The sequence below is a fragment of the Eptatretus burgeri genome, chromosome 5 (genome assembly GCF_056783735.1).
Source record: "Eptatretus burgeri isolate ZD-2024b chromosome 5, Ebu_testis_v1, whole genome shotgun sequence".
NCBI lineage: Eukaryota > Metazoa > Chordata > Myxini > Myxiniformes > Myxinidae > Eptatretus > Eptatretus burgeri.
In genome coordinates this window covers 74,349,343-74,369,474 of record NC_140965.1, presented here as the reverse complement: position 1 = coordinate 74,369,474, position 20,132 = coordinate 74,349,343, and the positions used below count along the sequence as shown (strand labels likewise).

The window sequence follows — 20,132 nt, the reverse complement described above, 5'->3', positions numbered from 1 at the left end:
CCCACTTTTCCTCCGTCCAATTGGCGAGCGTGCCTCCGCCCCCGAGGTCATCCTGATCCGGAAATTTGCATATCGTTTTCTCCTGCCGGCCTATAAAACGGCGAGCGCAAGGTGAATCGTGGCAGAGTGTGGCAGTAGCAGAGTGTGGCAGTAGCAGTGTGTGTCGGCAGGGTAGAGTGAGTCGAGTCATCGGTGTGGCAGAGAGTGGAGTCAGGTGGTGAAGGCATCGAGTTGGGTTCTGCAGTCGGCTGAGGAGAGTTGCGGGAAGAGGCAAAGGAGCTCGGGTCCGAGGCGAGAAGGACGGCGGTCGGCAACGAGGTCGCGTTGTGAGATCGCTCGTCGCGGGACCCAAGCCACCCAGCCATTCTCCCTCCCCCAGGGCATCAACAATTCCCCCTTTCCCCCGCGCTGAGATAGTGCAACAAGGGGGCCCCGTTCCCACCCCACTCCAAACGTCGTGCCAACGAAACCCACCAAGGAGCACGGAGTCGGGGCACAGCCACGCGGCCACATCTGCGGCTCGTCCGCCAACGCGTCACGAGGACGCGGGTCAGACCCCCTGGTCTCGCGGACCTGGCCGCTCCTTCAGGTCACGCGCGCATATTGGCCTACAGGCCCGTCTGCCCCCTTGTATATGAGGGTGGCTTCTTTCCTTTTCTTTTGAGTAAATGTGTGTTGGCGCTGTCTGTAAAGTAGAACTGTATAAGTGTTGCCGTTTGTGCGTGTAGTCGGTAGTAACTCTGTGTCGTTTCTTTTGTTTTAAACTGCTATATGTGCATTTTGACTGTTTGGCTGTATATGTGTGCTTTCCGTCTGTCGCGAAATAAATGTGCATTGTGTGAACTGTTTTCCCGTTTCGCTTCGTCTTTTCTTTATTGACCCTCCATCCTGCTTCACGTAAAGGGTTCGTAGTGGGCTTAATACGCCCGGTAATTAATCTGAACCGTCCAGGTCGGCGATAACACTGCTCGGTTATCCCGTTAGCACGGAACGGGCCGCCCAAGCAGCACGTGTCCGGAGTCGACCTGCGGCGAGGTGCGATCGCCCGGTCGACCATTCGCGCAGGTACTTAGGTAGATCGAATTTGGCGAGTGACCCTATCCTGCGCGGGTGGGCAATTGGCACGATCGTGGTGAGGTTAAACCCCCACCCGTGACTAGCTCCCGGTGTTGGTCCGAGAGGGTCACGACAGAATTGTCCATTCCGGTGGGTGAGGCGGCCGCCATTCGAGTCGAGCGCCGATCTCAAATTGGCAACAATATATATATATATATATATATATATATATATATAAATATATATATATATATATATATATATATATATATATATATATATATATATATATATAAATATATATATATATATATATATATATATAAATATATATATATATATATATATATATATATATATATATATATATACATACATACATATACATACACGTCATAACCATGAATGACTCCAGATTGTGTGTGGTAAAGTAGGAGACAATGTTCTGTGTTGCAGGCGGCACATCGCTCCTGGTATCGTGCAGGAAGGGCTATGTGGGATGCGATGCCAGCGCTTTCACCACACATGGTTTGGAGTAGCACAGTATCTGATATTCGGATATCGTGTAATCTGAAGCAAAATCAACTACAGTAGTTATCATAGCTGTCGGTCAGAACAATGGAGGTATAAATTCCTCCCCAACACTCAACAGCATCGCTACCTAAGGTACTTCCAGAGTTGTGAATATTAATGAGCTGTTTTGTGCATTTGTTTGAATTAGTTTGTGGGACACCTTCCAGATAAATTAGGAATGTAAATAATTTTTCAACATGTTATCATAACATTACCATTTTTCAAAATTAGGAATGTGTATAGGTTTTCATTGTCAGTGACATGAAACCAGAGTTACTGCATTTACCCCAAGCTACAGAATCATCATCAGCACTGGTTCATAGCACATAACATTTTGCCACAGTTCAGCATTCCTTAATAAACATTAATACCTGACACTTATTGTAACACAAACACTCAATGTTTGTCCACCGAGCTTTGCAGCCATGATTAGCCTTCTTGGTTTTCTCAACACAAGATTAGTCTTCATAGAAATACTGTATTTGGATATCCCTATTGCTCCGATTACACCTTGGTGAACCCTTCACTCCGGATTCACCAAGTGGCCCGTTTGAGAACTACATCAGAGATTTCTCAATTCCATATTTGGCATGCGACTCACCCTGAAGCCCAAACAGGATGAAGGGGGAGAGGAACGCAGCATCAGGCTTACCTCCCCTTTGTCTTCCCAACCCACACACATTATCAAGCAGTCTGTCCGAGACACGAAGGCCTGCCTCTCCCTCCCTGTAATCCCTCCACTCCACAACCGCACCTCTCCCACCCCGACAAGCAATCTCAGCCTACATTTTGGTGAGTATCCCTATAACTGTTCATTTAATTGTCCATTTGTGTATTTCATTTGTGTTCTTTGTTTAATATTTGTCTCGTACGTAGTTAAGTGAGGTTAAAGCCCTGTTTGGGTGACTGAAAATGTGCCCAAGGAACGCATAACCCCATACGTCCATCGGAATATCTTGTTTGCTTAACATTGCACTTTCTAGAAACGCATCCACAACATTGTGGGAATTTGCTGCAGTGCATTTTAAATTAACAACTGTACAATTTCTTTCAGAAAATATCACACTTTGTATATTTTTGTTTTTTCATTTATGCAGTTCAATGTCTTAAACCATAAATAACTCCATTTTGAGTGCAAGTCGAGGGCCGGAATTACAGGGCAAAACGTATCGACTTATATGCCGAAAAACAAGGTAAATAGTGTACAAGTTGGGTTACTTGAATGAGATTTTCGTTTTCATAAAGGTGTACTTGCATTGAACACAAGGTGTTAGCTTCCTTTTGCATCAGAGTAGAAAAATGCAAAATGTCTCAGACTTTCGTACAGTAGAGCATTTCATATATAGAAATTCAACAGGTCTCACCAGATACAAGTTCCAGTTTTTCTCCAGGATCGCCTTCCCCGTAAAGCTGCAGATGACAGCGTTGCCCAATCTGGTTGAGCAGGTCAGGGGGGAGCGAGGTAAGCTCACAACGAAAGCCTCGAGCACTCGGTAGTGAATCAATCCGCCCTGTCACCACACCACAATAAAAGATAGAGCATAAAAGATGAAATAATGATTTTTTTTTTTTTTAAGAAAATAAATGAACTGTTTGAGAAAGAAATAGAAGGGCACTCTTCAACATCACCAGACATGCCTCCACCCACATTACATCATGATACATACTTGTACCAAGTTTGATTTAAATGCCTGAACCCAGATTCAAAATATTAAATAATTCTGGCTGCTAGACCATGTGTCAAATCGGGTTGAAATTTAAAACATATATTCCACATCACTGCAAGATTATAACTGATGTTTCATGTCGATTGATGAAGCGGTTTAAGAGAAATAATATTTTTAAAGATTTTCGTTTAATCCAATATGGCTGCCAGACCATGTGGCCTATTAATTATTTGTGAACATCCTGGTCTCCCAAAGGCTTGAGGAACAAGTGGGTGAAGTTTCCCCTTGACATGTCAAGCCGTTCTGGAGATGATTTTTAAAGGTTTATTCTTCAAAAAAAAAAAAATCACAACTGCAAAACCATGTAACTTATGATGTCATAAGTACAGAACTTTTTGTTCCTCATGGATATAGTGGGGCAGATAACAGCAATTTTTGAGAGGAATCGTGCAAACGATGATACAAGCATAAAATTTGGCACATTTGTTCTCCAGGGGATTCTAATCAAATCTGCCTGATTGGCCATTTGAAAATCCAAATTTTGAAAAATTTGAAAAAAAATAAAAAAAACTTTAAAAAAGTCAAGATCATGGATCAATGTTGGATGCTGGCTGAGATTGGTGAATGTTTCAGAAACATCATCAAAAACGCTCCAAGTCTGCCATGCAGTTTTCTTCCCTTTACCACGTAAGGCAGACACAACGTCACATCCAGTGAACGCATGGAAGTATGGGATCCCTCCAGCTTTCTCAGGCCCTATTGCAGAAACTACCACATGGACTGGAATCCATCGCACCTTGGCTCCTTGGCCAAAGGCAATCCACATGTTCTCAAGACCTAGTTCCTGAAAGGATGGCAGTACAGATATTGATACGACTAGTACGTGCGTGTCATTAGCCTTAATGATAATGGACTTGCTACCATCCGTCGTTGAATCCCTGGCGTGTACAAATATTCAAGTGTCAGCTTCTTCGTGACAACATGGACACAGCATCCAGTGACTTCCTTGTGTTGCTAATGGCATCTTCTCCTTTTGTGACAATGGCTGTGCTTGTCGTCTGTGCTTCACACATCTTTTCCACAAGGAAGTGAAACAGCTCAGTCTTGTTGCTGTCATCTCGAAGAAAGCTTCTCCAGTTACTTGGGGTCTTACTGGTTCCTGTCACTCTTCTTCTGATTTCTTGCCCCCTTTTCGACCTTGCCTCGGACTTCAGACTTGACTTCTTGTACACATCAACACTACGTCCACCCTCTCGTGCCTGGCACCATAGGATTCCACCTTTGGGATGATGTCTTCTTTAGCATAGTCATCAAATATCTTTGAAGTGCGTGGAGGTAGGGCATTGATAAGTGCTGAGCCATCAATGATAACTGCATCTCCCCTTGGTTCTCTGTCTGGGATGTTCACTTGCGCTTCAAGAATTTCAGCCAGCTGTGACTTCAAATTTTTTTGAAGTTTTTTTTTTCTTTCAAATTTCTCAAAATTTGGATTTTCAAATGGCCAATCGGGCAGATTTGATCAGAAAGCCCTGCAGAACAGAAATGCCAAATTTGATGCTTGTATCATAATTTGCACGATTTTTCTACTATCTACTACACTAATAGGCGATCGATCATACCTGTAAAGGTTTGCCTTGATCTGTTCAGCCATTTTGGAGAAGATTTTTGAATGCTTTTATGTTTACAAATACGTCTGCCAAACCACGTGATTGATGCCATCTATGTTTTTCCCCCCATAAAATTTTGCTTTGGATGACACTCAAAGATTTTCATACTGATCAGATAAAGCGTTTGACGTATGTAATTATGACGTCATAATGATGCCACTTATGATGTAAAAAAAATAAAATAAATAAATCGCACTATTTCCCATGGTGAGTACTTCACATATCGGGAATGAATGGCTTCTACTTCGCTTCGCTCGACCTCAGCCAAATTAACACAAAGAAAGCTACACCAAGTCACCCATTGCTTAATGCACAACGAATGAAACTGAACAGGAACAGTATGCTTTCTTTTTTCACTTGAAACTTAAGATCGATAACTTAATGTGTGTTTCTGATGAAATTATCACATTTCTTGCTTGTATTCTTGAGTATTCCCTAAGTTTTTGGATCCATCCATTGGGACCATACTCTGTGCAGATCGTTGGTGCTGCCTCAGCAGTCTCCTTGGCTAAGGGACACAATCCTGGACGGGTCACCACTGCGACATAGGATACCAGCAAGCTGGTACTCATTTTGCCTTCCTCGGAAGGATGACAGGCCGATCAACCCCACTTGGTATTAATTCAACAGCCAAGCGGGATTTGAACTCAGAACCCTGGGATTCCAAGCCCACCACTCTCGCCATTAAGCCAACACCAGGCGTGTTTGGATAACTGTATATAATATATCAGTCAGAAGAATTATTTACAGATGAAAAATTAGCAAACACACAGATTGGAATGTGACCAGTAAGATAATTTCTATGAATGGGCAAGCCATGAATATGGACTGAATTTTCAGACGAACTTGGATCAAAACTGCAATTTACGGAAAGCTAACCCCACAAAGTTGAGAACCTCATTGCGATTTTTCTTTTGAAAGGGGTATAAGGAGGGCCGCATCCCCTTGATCAGTGAAGCGGATGCGAGCCTCCTACACCATTCCCTTCCACCCTATAGCCTTCGGTTGGTGCAAATGCAGACATCATATTTGATGTTAAGGTCAATGTTTCTCTTCATTTGGTGTGTACACAATTGCATAATCAAATCCTGCAATTGTAAAACTATTATTTTTAACAATAACCAGATACCTGCTGTGAAAAAGAGTTGAGAGAACTAATTTTAAAGACAATCGGGAAGAGTCAAACTTAAATGATGTGGTGATTATACCCTGACATCTCGGCCAAAAACAAGTCCATGGGATTAGGCCTCACCAGATTGAGTGTACATATGAGAAAACGAATCATCATCAGCTTCGTCATAAACTTCCACCTCCTCCTCCTCACAGTCCTCTTCCAACACGTAGCTTACTGGGCTGCTCTTTGGGCTTTCTCGCTCCCCATGACCACCACAAGAGGCTGTATCTGCTAGAGGAGAAAAAAAAAGGCACAAATGACACCAGATACAAGCAAGAATGCAGGGAGGGTTGTCAAAGATACAAATAAATGGCATTAAAAAAATAATAAAATTGCTATGTTGGTAAAGCGTTGAAGGGGTCGTCAATAACTTTTCAATAGCCTCGGTATGCTGACAATTCCCATCACAAACCAGGGGAGCCATTGTAGATGAGGCGTGGAACTTTAGATGAAATATGAGATGAGGTCGAAGGTGGGTAGCTTTCATAAAGGCGCCGGTGAGTGGGTACACATTGAATGATGGCAGGTGGTGACTCAAGCTTGATGCGAGATAGCTGGGCAGAGGCTGGAGGAAACCTGGGCTGATGGCCACTGACTGGTGTGCTTGACTGGACTGGCTGAAGGGGAAGGTGGTGGGGAGGAGGTTATCGATATATTACTAAAACTCTCATCTTGTATATAAGTATGCATGTATGTTCCTGAAATACAGCCAAAACGGTACACAATCGTGCAAAAACTTTAGGGCCACCTTACTCACCATTCTCCTGCGGTGTGCAGTATCAAGTTTTGTTCAAATTGAGCAATGAAAAAATTATTAAAAAATCAATTCCCGATTCAGTCAAGTACTCTTCGGGATTATTTGATCAATGCAAACAACCTCAGCGGTATAGTTCGCTGGAGCTATCTTTTTTTTTGAAATGATTTTTTTTTAATCAACCGCTGTCACAACGGGAACCCAATGGGTTCACGGGTCGTCTCGTGAATAAATAAAAAGCAAGTGAGTATGGAAAAGTTGCAAAATGAAGGCAAACAAGAAAAAGAGCAATCAGAGATTGCAGACCCTCGCCAGGACTTGTTTTTGTGTGGTGTTTGCATAGATTTGTGCAGTGTATCTTATGTGGTGTTTGTGTAATTAATAAGAGACATAACTAGAACTGTCACTTTATAACTGCTGGCAGTGATGACCAGGTACCAAGACGGTAATCTGATCTGGATCTGATCTTGAAAAAAAAAGACATACAAATGTAATCCATCATTCATTATATCTGTATGCCAAATTTGAATAGTATCGGTAAATGCATGATCAAGAAATGGTTGAGGACATGTTTGAAACCAGTTTTGTTTTTTTACAACTAAAATTCCCACCATTCGGTCATCTTTGATTACATCGCAAATCAAAATGATGTGCACATGTATACAGTCATGTGTTGTCTGTGCCAAGTACGAATAAAATCGGTCAACACATGTCCGAGATATGGTTGTGGACGCACGCACGGAGACAAAAATCGAGACCAAATCCATAAGCCCCCATTTCAGACCAAGTCCAACGGGAGCTAATGATAGACATAATGACAACTCCCACTTTATACTTGCTGGCAGTGATAACCGGGTACCAAGACGTCCCACTTTGATTGGCCAACTGACCCTGACCCATGAAGTTTATTATTATTCAATTGAATTTAGAATGGGATTAGAATAAATTCAATTCAAATCAAATGGAAGACCAAAAAGGTACAATCCTGCATTGGAATAATCAGAAGGAACCCAAACAAGCAAAAAGCAAAGATGAAGTCATCAGGAGGAACCTGGATAGGATTTGGGTTTCAGTTTGCTACTTCTCTACACTCAAACCCATCCAGGTGCAGCCAAATGAGCATTATTCAAAAAAAAAAATCAAAAAACTCAGGTTCAAAAAATTAAATAATTTTGACCGCCAGACCATACATCTGATTATATTTAAACTTAAAGCATATATTCCCCATCCTTACTTGATCATAATTATGAAGTGGTTCAAGAGAAATAATTTTAAAAAGATTTTCGCTCAATCCAATATGGCTGCCAGATCTCAATCAGTTCAACCATTTCGGGGATTTTTTGAGGGTTTTTTTTTTTTTTAACACAATATGGCTGCTAAATCACGTGACTCATGATGTCATCAATTTTTTGTCTGTACCAATTTATTCCAGATGACCCTCAAAAACTGTCATACTGATTGAATGTAGCGTTCTACATATGCAATGGCACCATAACGAAGGCACCTATGACATCATTTTTTAATTTTTTTAAAGTGATTCCCCATGAGGAGTACTTGCCATGTGCCAAGTTTCAATATTTTGATTGGTGCAGTTTCAAATACAAAGGTCCAAAATTTTTCCATTTTTCCAACATGGCTGTCACACCACATGACCTATGACGTCATAAGTAAAACATTCTACATGAGTAGTCGCTCCTATGGTGAAAATTTCGTCTCAATCCAACAAGTGATTGTGGAGAAAAACACAAGTTCTGTGTGGACAAACAAACAAACAAACAAACAAATGAAAAATCATTCATTGAGTGACACTTGGCGAAACGGGATGGCACTCGGTAGGGATCTTAAGGGGTCTAATATTCTAAAGGGTTTACGGGGTCTTAGCGGTGTAAAGGGGTTGATAGGGATTTACAGAGCCATAACGTGTTTAACGGGTCTAAAGAGTTTAAGGGGTCTTACCCAATCTGATGATTCATCCTCATCACACACCCAACCTGTCCATCAAGTTTAGTCCAAATCCATCCACAACACAACTTTTTCCGAATCCTTCCATAACTTTCAGATCTGGATTCGGATCTTCACCAAAATGGAATGAATTCCTCCTGGTGGCATTCCCAATTTGTCCACGAAGTTTCATCAGAATCCATCTATAACCTTTTGAGATATTTTGCTATATACGATTGTTTTTGGCCCCATTTCTAATGGTGAAGAATCACTGAAAAATTCTCAGATCCGGATTCGGATCTTCACCAAAATCAAGCGTTTCTGTCCTTGGCCAGTCACCTACATACACAAAAAATTTCAGAACGATTGCTTGAAAATTGTGGCCAAAAATTGTGACAAACAAACACAACAGACTAACATGGCAAAAACATTTTTTTTTTCGCCAAGTAACAAACCCAAATGAAATACCTTCTCTTCTGGCGAGGGTAATTAGAGTTGATGAACCATTACACAAGGATGTCAAGGTAATAGATAATTTGTAGCAGACGATATATTCTCAGCATCACTTTTGCAATCAAAATTTGCCAAATCGGATAAAATAATTCCGAACAGCCTTGTTAAAGTGCAAGCTAACTTTGTGATTCTTAAGTCTCTTGCTTTAGCTGCAATACAGCAATGAAATAGCAAAGTGATGTTGAAGTACTTGGAATGAATACAAACACTTGGAAATAAATGCATGTAATGCAAGATAAAGTGAGAGCGATGTGTTTTTTTTTACATGTCCAAATACTTGCACAGGCATGCACAAGTGAAGATACATTGCAGAATCTTACAGGTTGACCCCCTTTTGCCCCTCCTGTTTTGCCAGGTTCTGGACCCACTGAGCAACCTCATTTTAATGAGCAAGGACACAAATACACCTGAACATCCAATTGAAGAATGTCCAAAGAAACTGGAAAAGTGACATCTGCTGTACATGGTCTTCGCACCGAACGACAAAAAATTGGCAGAACAACTGAAATTGGTGAAACCTTACTCTGACGACATTGAAATGGAATTTGGTCCAGATAAGTGTGCCAAGTGCACATTCGTAAAAAATAAAAAATAAAAAACCCTCCCTCCCCCCCCCACCTTCACAACATTCACCCCTTCCCGCCTTAAATTACTAACCCCCATCTTACTCCCCATTATGTGCACCAAATTTGGTTACCATCATGTAAGCTGTTACAAAGATCTCCCCCACCCCCTAAATGATATGCAAGATGTTAAAGAACAACCAGACAGACAAACATAAAAACGGTGTGACAATAAGGGCAGCTTAGGGTTTGTCAGCTTTGCTTGATGCGACACTGGTTGTCAAACGTGAAGTCGAAACAAACCTCAGTCTGTACAATCAATTAATTTTCGGTATAAAACTGCTAATTGGTGTAAATCTACAAAAATGATACTTAAAGATGTAAAACTATGAACTTAGACGAGATTTGAAACAAAGTTATTTTAGTTAAGCCCAACAATTATTTATGAGGTACTCAACCATGTACAACAGTTTCCTTTTGCAAACTAGATTCAGAACATTTTCCACAAGACTGTCCAAAAGGTGAAATCAAACAAGGAACCATGTTGTCTGACAATAAAAACTTCCTCATTAGGTTAGCTACAGAACAAGCCTAAAGAGGAGATTTTGCATTGATGAGATGCACATGAAACAATCATCTTCAATATGCAAAGTAATAATTCGATGTTACCAAGATTGCAGATATTTCCTGCTTGGAAGCAATCGATACCAACGTGCCAAACAGCAGCAGCACTCATGAGTTATGGATGAAAGAAAACTTACTCGTAATCCGTCAATGAATGAGTGGGTAGAAGTAAGACAAGCCCGAGTATTACCGAAAGTTAAGCGAAGCTTCGTCATTTCAGTTTTCAAATGTTTCTTAAATGTACGAGTTATAAATGACATTCTTTGCTTTGTTATACATGAAAATCAGATGGGATCATAAACACAATTATGTTAAATGCAAGTGTGTCCTCCATTTCATACTTCCTCAGCACAGTGCCTACTAAATTGACAAGTGTGAAGGATGGAATGAAGAATTACAACACCTTGTTTTCAAAATGAAGGGGGCTGGTCAGTCGGTTTTGGGTTTGCTGCACGGTTTGACCTGAAAATCCCTCCTGTGCACCAGAAGCCGGGACAAAACCCTAGCCAGAAAGAAAACAAATGGCTGAAAGTCAACTGAAGTGGAAACAAAAAAACACCACCAGTAAGCTTGTTTTAAATAGCATATCACACATATTTGATTCATTATTTTTTAAAGATTTCAAATTGGTAGTTCAATTTTACATATTTAAATTGACAGGACAATTATATTTATAAAAATTGTGAGGTCAATGTAACATAAAACTATGTATATAAACCATGCCTACTTATTTACATTGAACATAATAAATAATTTAGCTAAAGGTCACATTTTTATTGAGCTGTCAATGAACACAACCGCAACTCTTCAGCTCGGCTCGCAATGGTGACATGGATAAAGGATGCCACTCTCACGTTACGGTGTCTCCATTTTCAATTAAAAAAAAAATACCAAAATGTATTTCAATTGGGTACATCGATACAAATGTCATGAAGATTGGTTGTGCCAAGAGCATGATGGATATGTCGATTTAATTGAGGTACGTACACATAGAGAGTCAAAAGTTCCCCCCCCCCCTTTTTCAAAAACGTACATATTATGGAAGTATCAAAAAAGAAATCATCCACAAAGAAAAATAATTTCACCTGGCTTCAGACAAAGCAGAAACGTACTAAATAAAATCTGTGTAAAATTTAATGAGCATGTGACCATTCCTTCATGGGGTTTAGGGAAAAATGACCTGGACAATCAACAGTAAAATTTTCATTACATGATGTTCAAACATCTAAAATCTTATCTTCTATCAATATTTCTAGCACAATTCGATTCCAAAATTTATTTGGGTACAATCATAAGTTGATGAACTGTACGGGAGCACAAAAACAAGGCTCCAAATAAAGCCAAGGCCTCAGGTACCAAACATTCATAGACTGCACAACATTAGTTTTGTTTTTGTACATTCTTCTCCATAATAAATTGTGGATGTATTGAATACATTGCAGAGTTTTAATTACTCGATGTGCGCCGCCCCTCCGACAAGGTAGGAGATGGGGGGGGACATTAAAATGAGCTCCGACCAACTGATCATCTGTCAATGTACTTTTGTGTCTGCGATATATCAAAAACCGTTGAACTTTGAGCTTTTTCTATTTCAGATATCTATTCCTCATGACATCATCTCAACCTGATTAGATCACGGCTGCGAGTGGCTGAATTATGTTGCCATGGCAAACATCATCTCGGTAACTTGGCTTGTGTACGCGATATTTCAAAAATTGTTCAAGATTTAGCTTTCATATGACAGATGTAATTCCTCATACCATGCAAAAGGTGAGGGACTTTGAGTATCAGGTCCTTGTTATTTATGCATAATCCTGTGTTTTTCCATCATCATTTCTAATACTTTACTGTACGTATGACAGGCGGGTCGACAAACGGGGCAAGGCAGGAATGATGAAAAGGCAGGCAGGCACCACAAAGCAACCGTTCTTTTTTCCTGGTGTTCTCGTTCTGTCTCTCTGTCTCTCTCTCCTCACTTCATGTCGAACTCAACTCGCCTCAGAGATGATCGCCCTCTCAGTCAGTTCTTCTCAGAACTCACGATCCTTCTCCCAGGCTCTCAGTCATGAACCTGTGTGATCCAAGCTCCTCCCCTCGTTCTTTGGCAACACACCACCCTGGAGGTATTCATAGCTCCGCCCCCTCTCTCCCTTGTGCAGTAGAGCCCCAAGGTCACCCAGTGGGACATTACAGGGGTTATACATACAATTTCTTCAACCCTAATCCCTAAATAATTATTACCATGCATCATCACCTGTATGGTGCATATTCGAACAAGACAGTTCTTAAGCTGACATGTCCCTGCTTATTACATCGAGATTGGCTAACTACCCGTAAACTGACCATGCTCCACAATACAATTATATCTGATCAATGGCAATGTCTAACCACCCCCCCCCAACCCACCCAACCAACAAACGCAACAATATCCTTATACTTCTCACCAACTCTCCAATCATACTACCTTCCCCTTGAACATTCCAAACTTCCACTCGTCACTCCAAAGTACCCACTGATTAGCAGACCAACTCTGAAGTTCTTGGGCATATTTGAGTTTCTTAGCTTTGCTTCCTTCACACATAAAGGGCTTTTTGACAGCAAGTCACCCATGGAGATCTTCTGACAGTAGATGAGTTCACTTGAACTCATATCGATATCAGTTTTTGTTTTAATGCAGCAGTTTATTTTATTTTTCTTTTCATAAGGAACTTATTATCTTTGTGACCGAAGCTGGATGGAGGTCGTTTTCACCCCTGTCTGTTTGTGAGTAGGATATCTCTAAAAGTTGTGGATGGATTCGGACGAAACTTGGTGGGCAGCTTGGGTGTGTGACAAGGAAGAATTCATTCAATATTAGTGAAGATCCAGATCCAGATACGAGAACATTTTTAATTAGCAAGTGATTCTTCATCATTGAGAGATACGCCAAAAACGATAGAAAACATGTTGTTTCAAAAAGTTGTGGACAGATTCGGACAAAACTTAGTGGACAGGTTGGGTGTGTGACAAAGAATAATTCATTCAATTTTGGTGAAGATCCAGATACGAGAACTTTTGAGTTGCAAGTGATTCTTCACCATTGAGAGATGATTTGGTTTCAGGTCTGGATCCAGATCTAGCACATCGGTGGGATACAAAACGTAAACTGTTCAGTCTGGTGGAGGTATGCGCTGTAGTCTTTTTAAGTAGTCCTTATCTGTTTTGCTGAGTTTCTTTGGCCTTCCAATCCGTTTTCCATCTTCAACTGCTCCGATCTCATTATGCTTCTGTAATGTTGCTTAAATGCTACATCTGGAAATACCTCTTTTGCAGGATATGTCTGAGAATTGCTTTCTTGGTGTAAAACTATTACTTTGAATCTCGTTGAGTTTGACATCTTGGACAGGGTGTGGGTTTATATCTGCAAGAGAGAAATTGTAAATTAGTGAAAAAAACGTGCAGTGGCCGAAGACCAATTGGACACCAAAATTTAGTTCTGCCAAGATTGTGTCTAGCAGGGTCTTGTCCACCCTGAATAGCTTTGTGTTCTTTCACGGTTAAATGCAATTTTTCTTCTCATTTATTTGATCAAGTGTTCACTATGATTAAGTAAATACAGCGTTCACTGTGATTAAGTAAATACAGCGTTCACTGTAATCAAGTAAATACAGCGTTCACTGTAATCAAGTAAATACAGCGTTCACTGTAATCAAGTAAATACAGCGTTCACTGTAATCAAGTAAATACAGCGTTCACTGTAATCAAGTAAATACAGCGTTCACTGTAATGAAGTAAATACAACGTTCACTGTGATTAAGTAAATACAGCGTTCACTGTAATCAAGTAAATACAGCGTTCACTGTAATCAAGTAAATACAGCATTCACTGTGATTAAGTAAATACAGCGTTCACTGTAATTAAGTAAATACAGCGTTCACTGTGATTAAGTAAATACAGCGTTCACTGTAATTAAGTAAATACAGCGTTCACTATAATTAACTAAATACAACGTTCACCGTAATTAAGTAAATACAGCGTTCACTGTGATTAATTAAATAAATACAGCGTTCACTGTGATTAATTAAGTAAATACAGCATTCACAGTGATTAATTAAGTAAATACAGCGTTCACTGTGATATATTAAGTAAATACAGCATTCACCATGATTAAGTAAATAAAGTGTTCACTGTGATAGATTAAGTAAATAGTTTATTTACGTCACCCTTCACAAAACTCAACAGAATCACCGATGTTATTGTTAGTCACCAATCGATCAATCCGACCTCCAAGTCCATTTTCCCAGCACGGATGGTGGTGACGCTCGACGGAGGCTCCTGGTGTGGAAAGTCGACACAGCAACGCGCTGTGGAAAGCGCATGCTCCATTTTATGTATTGTTATTTTTTGGGGGGGATACATATTACCATAGAACAGATAGAAATGTACAGTGTAGCAAGGTCCGTGTGCGAGTGGAGAACCACCTCGATGTACAAGGAAGGAAACGTCAGCTTAAGCATTGTCTTGTTTGCTTGTACACCATACAGGGGATGGTGGTGGTAATAATTAGTTGGGGATTATGGTTAAGAAAATTGTGTGTAAAACCCCGATGTAAACCTCTGCCTGGGGGTGCTGGGAGGCTTGGCATGAAAGAGGCGGGAGCGCAGCGGTGGATCGCCTCCCAAGGGGCGGAGCGACAGACGCCTCCAAAAAAGGGGCGGAACGTGGCCAAGAAAAAAAAAAAGAGCAGAGGGAAGGGTCAAACCCCGCAGTTGGTGGAGAGAACGAACGTTCGAGGTAGTTGGTGAAACATGATTCCAGAAGGGTTGAGAGAGCAAGCGTTGTGAATGGCTGAGGTGAACGTTGGTCTGAGGAGAAGAGGGAGACTCGACTGGCTGCCGAAAAAGCTCTGAAAGAAGCTGTTCGCTCCAAGAAAGCATCCGATAGAGCAGTTTTCGAGTTCGCAATGAATGCAGACGGCTTCTTGTGGAATTAGTGTCAAAGCTGAATGAAAAGGCACCAATAAAATATGCCCTTGCCAGACACTTAGCATGTCTGAACCCAATACATTTCAACGAAAAGGAAGTAGCCATCTGCTACATGAGCAGAACAGCGAGTGCCCTTTGTGACGCCAAGTGGATAACACCAGAAAATGGCGATGAGATTGTCCGCCTGTACTCAAGATATCTGACTGATGCTTCAGTCAAACACGCACACTTCGATCGAAAGAAAGATCGCCTCGACCATCTGTTGCATGCAGACATTGCAAAAAAAGCAGGAGTTCAGTAATCTGTGGGAGGTTGTGAGACAACTTTTGCTACCATCCCATGGACAGGCTACAGTCGAAAGGGGCTTCTCGATAAACAAAGAAATTGAGGTGGAAAATCTGAGAGACAAGTCCTCAATTGCCCAGAGAGTAATCTGTGATCATCTTCACAATATCGGAGGGTTGCAGAAAGTTGAACTCGACAAAAAGCTGCTATTGTCTGGAAGTGCTGCACGAAGGAAGTATCAAGATTACTTGGATGAGCAGAAGCGAAATAAACAGTTTTCTGTCTCGGACAGAAAACGAAAGATAGAAGGAGAATTATCGGACTTAAAATCGCACCAAAAAAGACTCAAAACAGACATTGACTCTGCAAAAACGGCGGACGAGTTTTCATTGAGAGCAGAAAGAGAGAGATTTGTCATTGGTTCGTAAAGCTAACAGTTTGAGAGAGTCCTCCAAAAAGAAGGAAAAAAAATTGATAGAGTGAGAGAAACTTGTGGTAGAAAATGTTAGGCTTCTGAGAAACCTGTAAATGCTTGTGGCACTTACGGATGACATGCTATTCAGTTCAACAAAGGTGACTAGTTGATAACAAGTGACATTAAATGCAAAATCTTCTGAGAAAGTATGTAAAAAGTATTTTCTTCACAGATTTAATATGGAATAGGCAAAGCCTAGAAGCCAACGTAGAATTCTTCTTACATTCGCTTCTTAAATATATCAAATTAAACAGTCTTTTTGCTATGAAAAAATAAATATTACCTTAACATTACCTTCACAACAACAACTACACCGCCGAGAACAGGATCTCATCTGCAAAAATAAATATTACCTCAACATTACCTTCACAACAACTACACCGCCTAGAACAGGATCTCATCTGAAAAAAAATCCTCAACATTACCTTCACAACGACAACTACACCGCCAAGAACAGGATCTCATCTGAAAAAAAAAAAATCCTCAACATTACCTTCATAACGACAACTACACCGCCTAGAACAGGATCTCATCTAAAAAAATAAATACTAGAAGCGAACGTAGTATTCTTCTTACATTCGCTTCTGACTTTACCTATAACTTGTTCACAACCGTATACGCAATTTCCGATTACTTCGGCCTGGATTCGGGATCAGCGATCAAATAATGTAAATCACGATTAAAAATTATTTTTTGATGATGCGGGAGATATCTTTATTAAAATCAGTGGAGGAAATATACACCATGTCTGGTATTATTTGGGTCTTTCATGTCTCCGACGATGCCTTTATCTCCCGGCATGCATCATTCCCCATGACAAAAACCGGAAACAAACAAAAAAAAAATCAGAAGCAAAAAAAAAACGGAAGCAAAAGGGGCATAGGCAACGACACGGATACCAAATTGCCATGGTATTGTGTTGTTGTTGTTGTTTTTTCTTATTCTCTCATGTGCACGCGTTAAGTAATATTCACAAGATAGAAATAAAACCCAATCGTGTTTATACACCGCACAGCGTTTAAAAACAACAGGAAGCAAAAGGGTCATAGCCAACGACACAGATTCGAAATAGTCAGGGGTATTGTGTTGTTGTTGTTGTTTCCTATTCTCTCATGTGCACACGTTAAGTATGAAGCTCACTGCGTTCGCTATTAATACTAGTGCGGGCACGTACATGCAAAAAAAAAAAATAATAATAAAGAAGAAGAATTGTGACGTAAATTGTGACGTCATAGCACCGTCATTGGTTTGGTAAATAAATGGCCATAACTTGGGAACCACTTGTCCGATTAATATCAAATGTTTATTTTTATTGTTTATAATATCTTTTTATTATAATATCCGTATAAATGTTTATAATATCTTTTTATTATCGATGGCAGTTCGTGAAATTAAATAAACCCGTTGGGTTCAAAAGCTTAAGTTTCCTTGTGTCTTTCCTAATGACCCACGTGCATGCCGCCGCCATTAATTTGGAACGCCTCATTTGAGCCATTCAGGACATCGAGAGACTTCGAACGCCTGCTACGACGAGCTCGATGTTGGTAGAGCCATCGACGGTACAATATGTATGTATGTATGTATGTATGTATGTATGTATGTATGTATGTATGTATGTATAAATTTAAAGTGGGCACAGGCGAGTTAGGTTCTCAGTGTGTACAAGCAAACTGAAGATCTCAACGTTTTCCTGAGCTGCCATGCAATTTAAATTGACACCTCTGCTAAGCATCTTGAGATATTATCTATGGCAGTCTCGCGTTGCCCAATCGGGAGACAGTCCATTACAACGTACACACACACACAATTGTTCCCACATTTATCGACCACAGATATGTCAGTGCAGCTGAAAGCTTGCATGGTATCTATCAGCATAGCAGCATGAGCAACCACATGTTGTTTCCCTCCCTGTACAAGTGTTAAGTCAGCAACCAGTTATTTTTTTTTTGGAAGGCACAGAAGAGCAAGTACCCCAACCAGCATCTGTCCAGTACACTCTCCTTACTGCGTGTATCGTTCATACACAACCAAAGTGTTAACAGCATGCCAAACAGTATTTCTCCATCGAGATGTTAATTCACTTCATGCATGGCACAAAACTTAAAAAAAAATAGTTTTCCAACCACTGTACAGGAAGAAATGCATCATCATTGGATGGCTATATTCAGGCAGGTGAAAGGACACACAAGGTTCCTGTCTGTGCTTGTTACTTTCTGTCCCAGGATATACCAGATTTCATGATCTCAGAACAGATAACAATCAACAGTGGACAGTTTTCAAGAAAACATGTCAACTCTTGTATCCTCTCGACAATGGCTGAACAGGACAAAGAGGCCTCCCCTTTGCAAATGCCATCACAGTTATGTTCCCTTTTTGCCGTATTAAGCAACCGGTGTGAGCCACATGACCTTATGAAACTCTGCTTAAACAAAGATGCCATTTTTGATGACTGCATAAACTTCACACCCTTTCTGCTGTTCATCACATGCCCAAATCCATATTTATTTGTATAGGTACAACTTGTGCTGTTTTAGCTATCCCACATATTCACATTCCTTAACACGTCCAGGAGGATTTTGATTTAGTGAATGAACAAGAAACGGAAAAGACTAGAATTGCACTCTGTAGAAAGCATACCTCCACCAAGCTGATTAGTTTACGTTTTGTATCCCACTGATTAGCTGGACCTGGATTTGGACCTGAACTAAAATTTAATCGGCTTGTTCTCGTCACCCAACCAACTCACCCACCCACCAAGTTTCGTTCGAATCCGTCCATAACCTTTTGAAATATCCTGCAATATGTCATTTTAGCCCAATCACTCAAAAAAAGAATCACTTTTTCAAAAATTCTCAGATCCGGATTCGGATCTTCATCAAAGTAGAAACAATTCTTCCTTGTTACAAACCCAAGCTTTCCACAAAATTGTCTAAATCCGTCCACAACGTTTTGAGATACATTGTTCACAAACAGACATGGGAAAAAAAAATAACCTCTATCCACCTTCAGTGGCAGAGGTATAAGACCGCATTCAATCGCCAACAAATAATAGTTCAGAGAGGGAGGCAGTATTGAAGGTGTGGGAAGGATATTTCAAAGAGCTGTTGAACCAGGAAAAAAGCACGGCAAGCTGGAGCTACCGTGTTATGTGTAGGAGAAAGGGGAGTTAGTGGAGATCACAGGGGAGGAAATGTGGACGGCATTGAAGAGGGGAAGACCACCAGGCCAATTGATGAGGTGTGTACAGAGAGAATAACTGCAGTGGAAGATGTCTTAATTGCAGCAGAGTTAGTTGGCCAAAGAGGCTGTTTAATATGTGCATGAGAGGTTTAATTCCGGAGGAGTGGAGGGCCAGGGTTAATTGTGCCGATATGGAAAGGGAAAGATAATGTTCAAGATCCAGCGAAGTACAGGGGCATTACCCTCCTGAGTCATGTGATCAAGGTGCTGGAGAGAATTCTGGATGGGAGGATAAGGAAGATGGTGAAGATGGAGATTGGAAAAGAGCAGCAGGGGTTTAGAAAGGGTAGGGGGAAGACGGATGGGATGTTCACGCTGAGACGGGCTGGTGGAGAAGAGGTTGGAGGTGTAAGGTGAGATGGCATTGCGATTTGTGGACCTGGAGAAGACCTACAACACTGTCCTGAGAGAGATGGTGACCCTGAAATGAATGGGAGTGCCAGAAGCAGAAGTTAGGTTGGTGGAAGGGATGTACAAGGGAATAAAGGGAAGAGTTTTGGGTGGTCCTGGGACGTCTGATGAGTGCAGTCAGCATGAACATTAGTTTGAGACAGGGAAGAGCTCTCAGCCCACTCACGTTTATCATGATGATAGAGCTGGTAAGCAGGAAGTGGAACTTGAGGGGTACTCGGGGAG

The 20,132-nt window shown here is 40.9% G+C and overlaps 1 protein-coding gene and 1 pseudogene across 6 annotated transcripts in view; one reads left to right on the top strand and one right to left on the bottom strand.

Moving 5' to 3' along the window:
• The window catches only part of LOC147026706 (nucleus accumbens-associated protein 1-like), a 109,639-nt gene that overhangs the window by 19,341 nt on the left and 70,166 nt on the right, over positions 1–20,132 (bottom strand). For 4 of the 5 annotated variants that reach the window (XM_085882435.1, XM_085882432.1, XM_085882434.1 and 1 more), the window contains 4 exons: positions 10,936–11,034; positions 6,550–6,754; positions 6,216–6,368; positions 2,994–3,140 (listed from right to left, as the gene is read on the bottom strand). In XM_085882435.1, the coding sequence (XP_085738561.1) occupies positions 2,994–3,140; positions 6,216–6,368; positions 6,550–6,754; positions 10,936–11,034 (604 nt within the window). The remainder of the gene's footprint in view (positions 1–2,993; positions 3,141–6,215; positions 6,369–6,549; positions 6,755–10,935; positions 11,035–20,132) is intronic. The other variant, XM_085882437.1, reaches the window with a different exon arrangement.
• LOC147026708 (uncharacterized) overlaps positions 11,002–20,132 on the top strand; it is a 30,078-nt pseudogene continuing 20,947 nt past the window's right edge. Inside the window, exon 1 of the transcript XR_015058484.1 lies at positions 11,002–11,096. The product of XR_015058484.1 is annotated as an uncharacterized LOC147026708 (transcript). The remainder of the gene's footprint in view (positions 11,097–20,132) is intronic.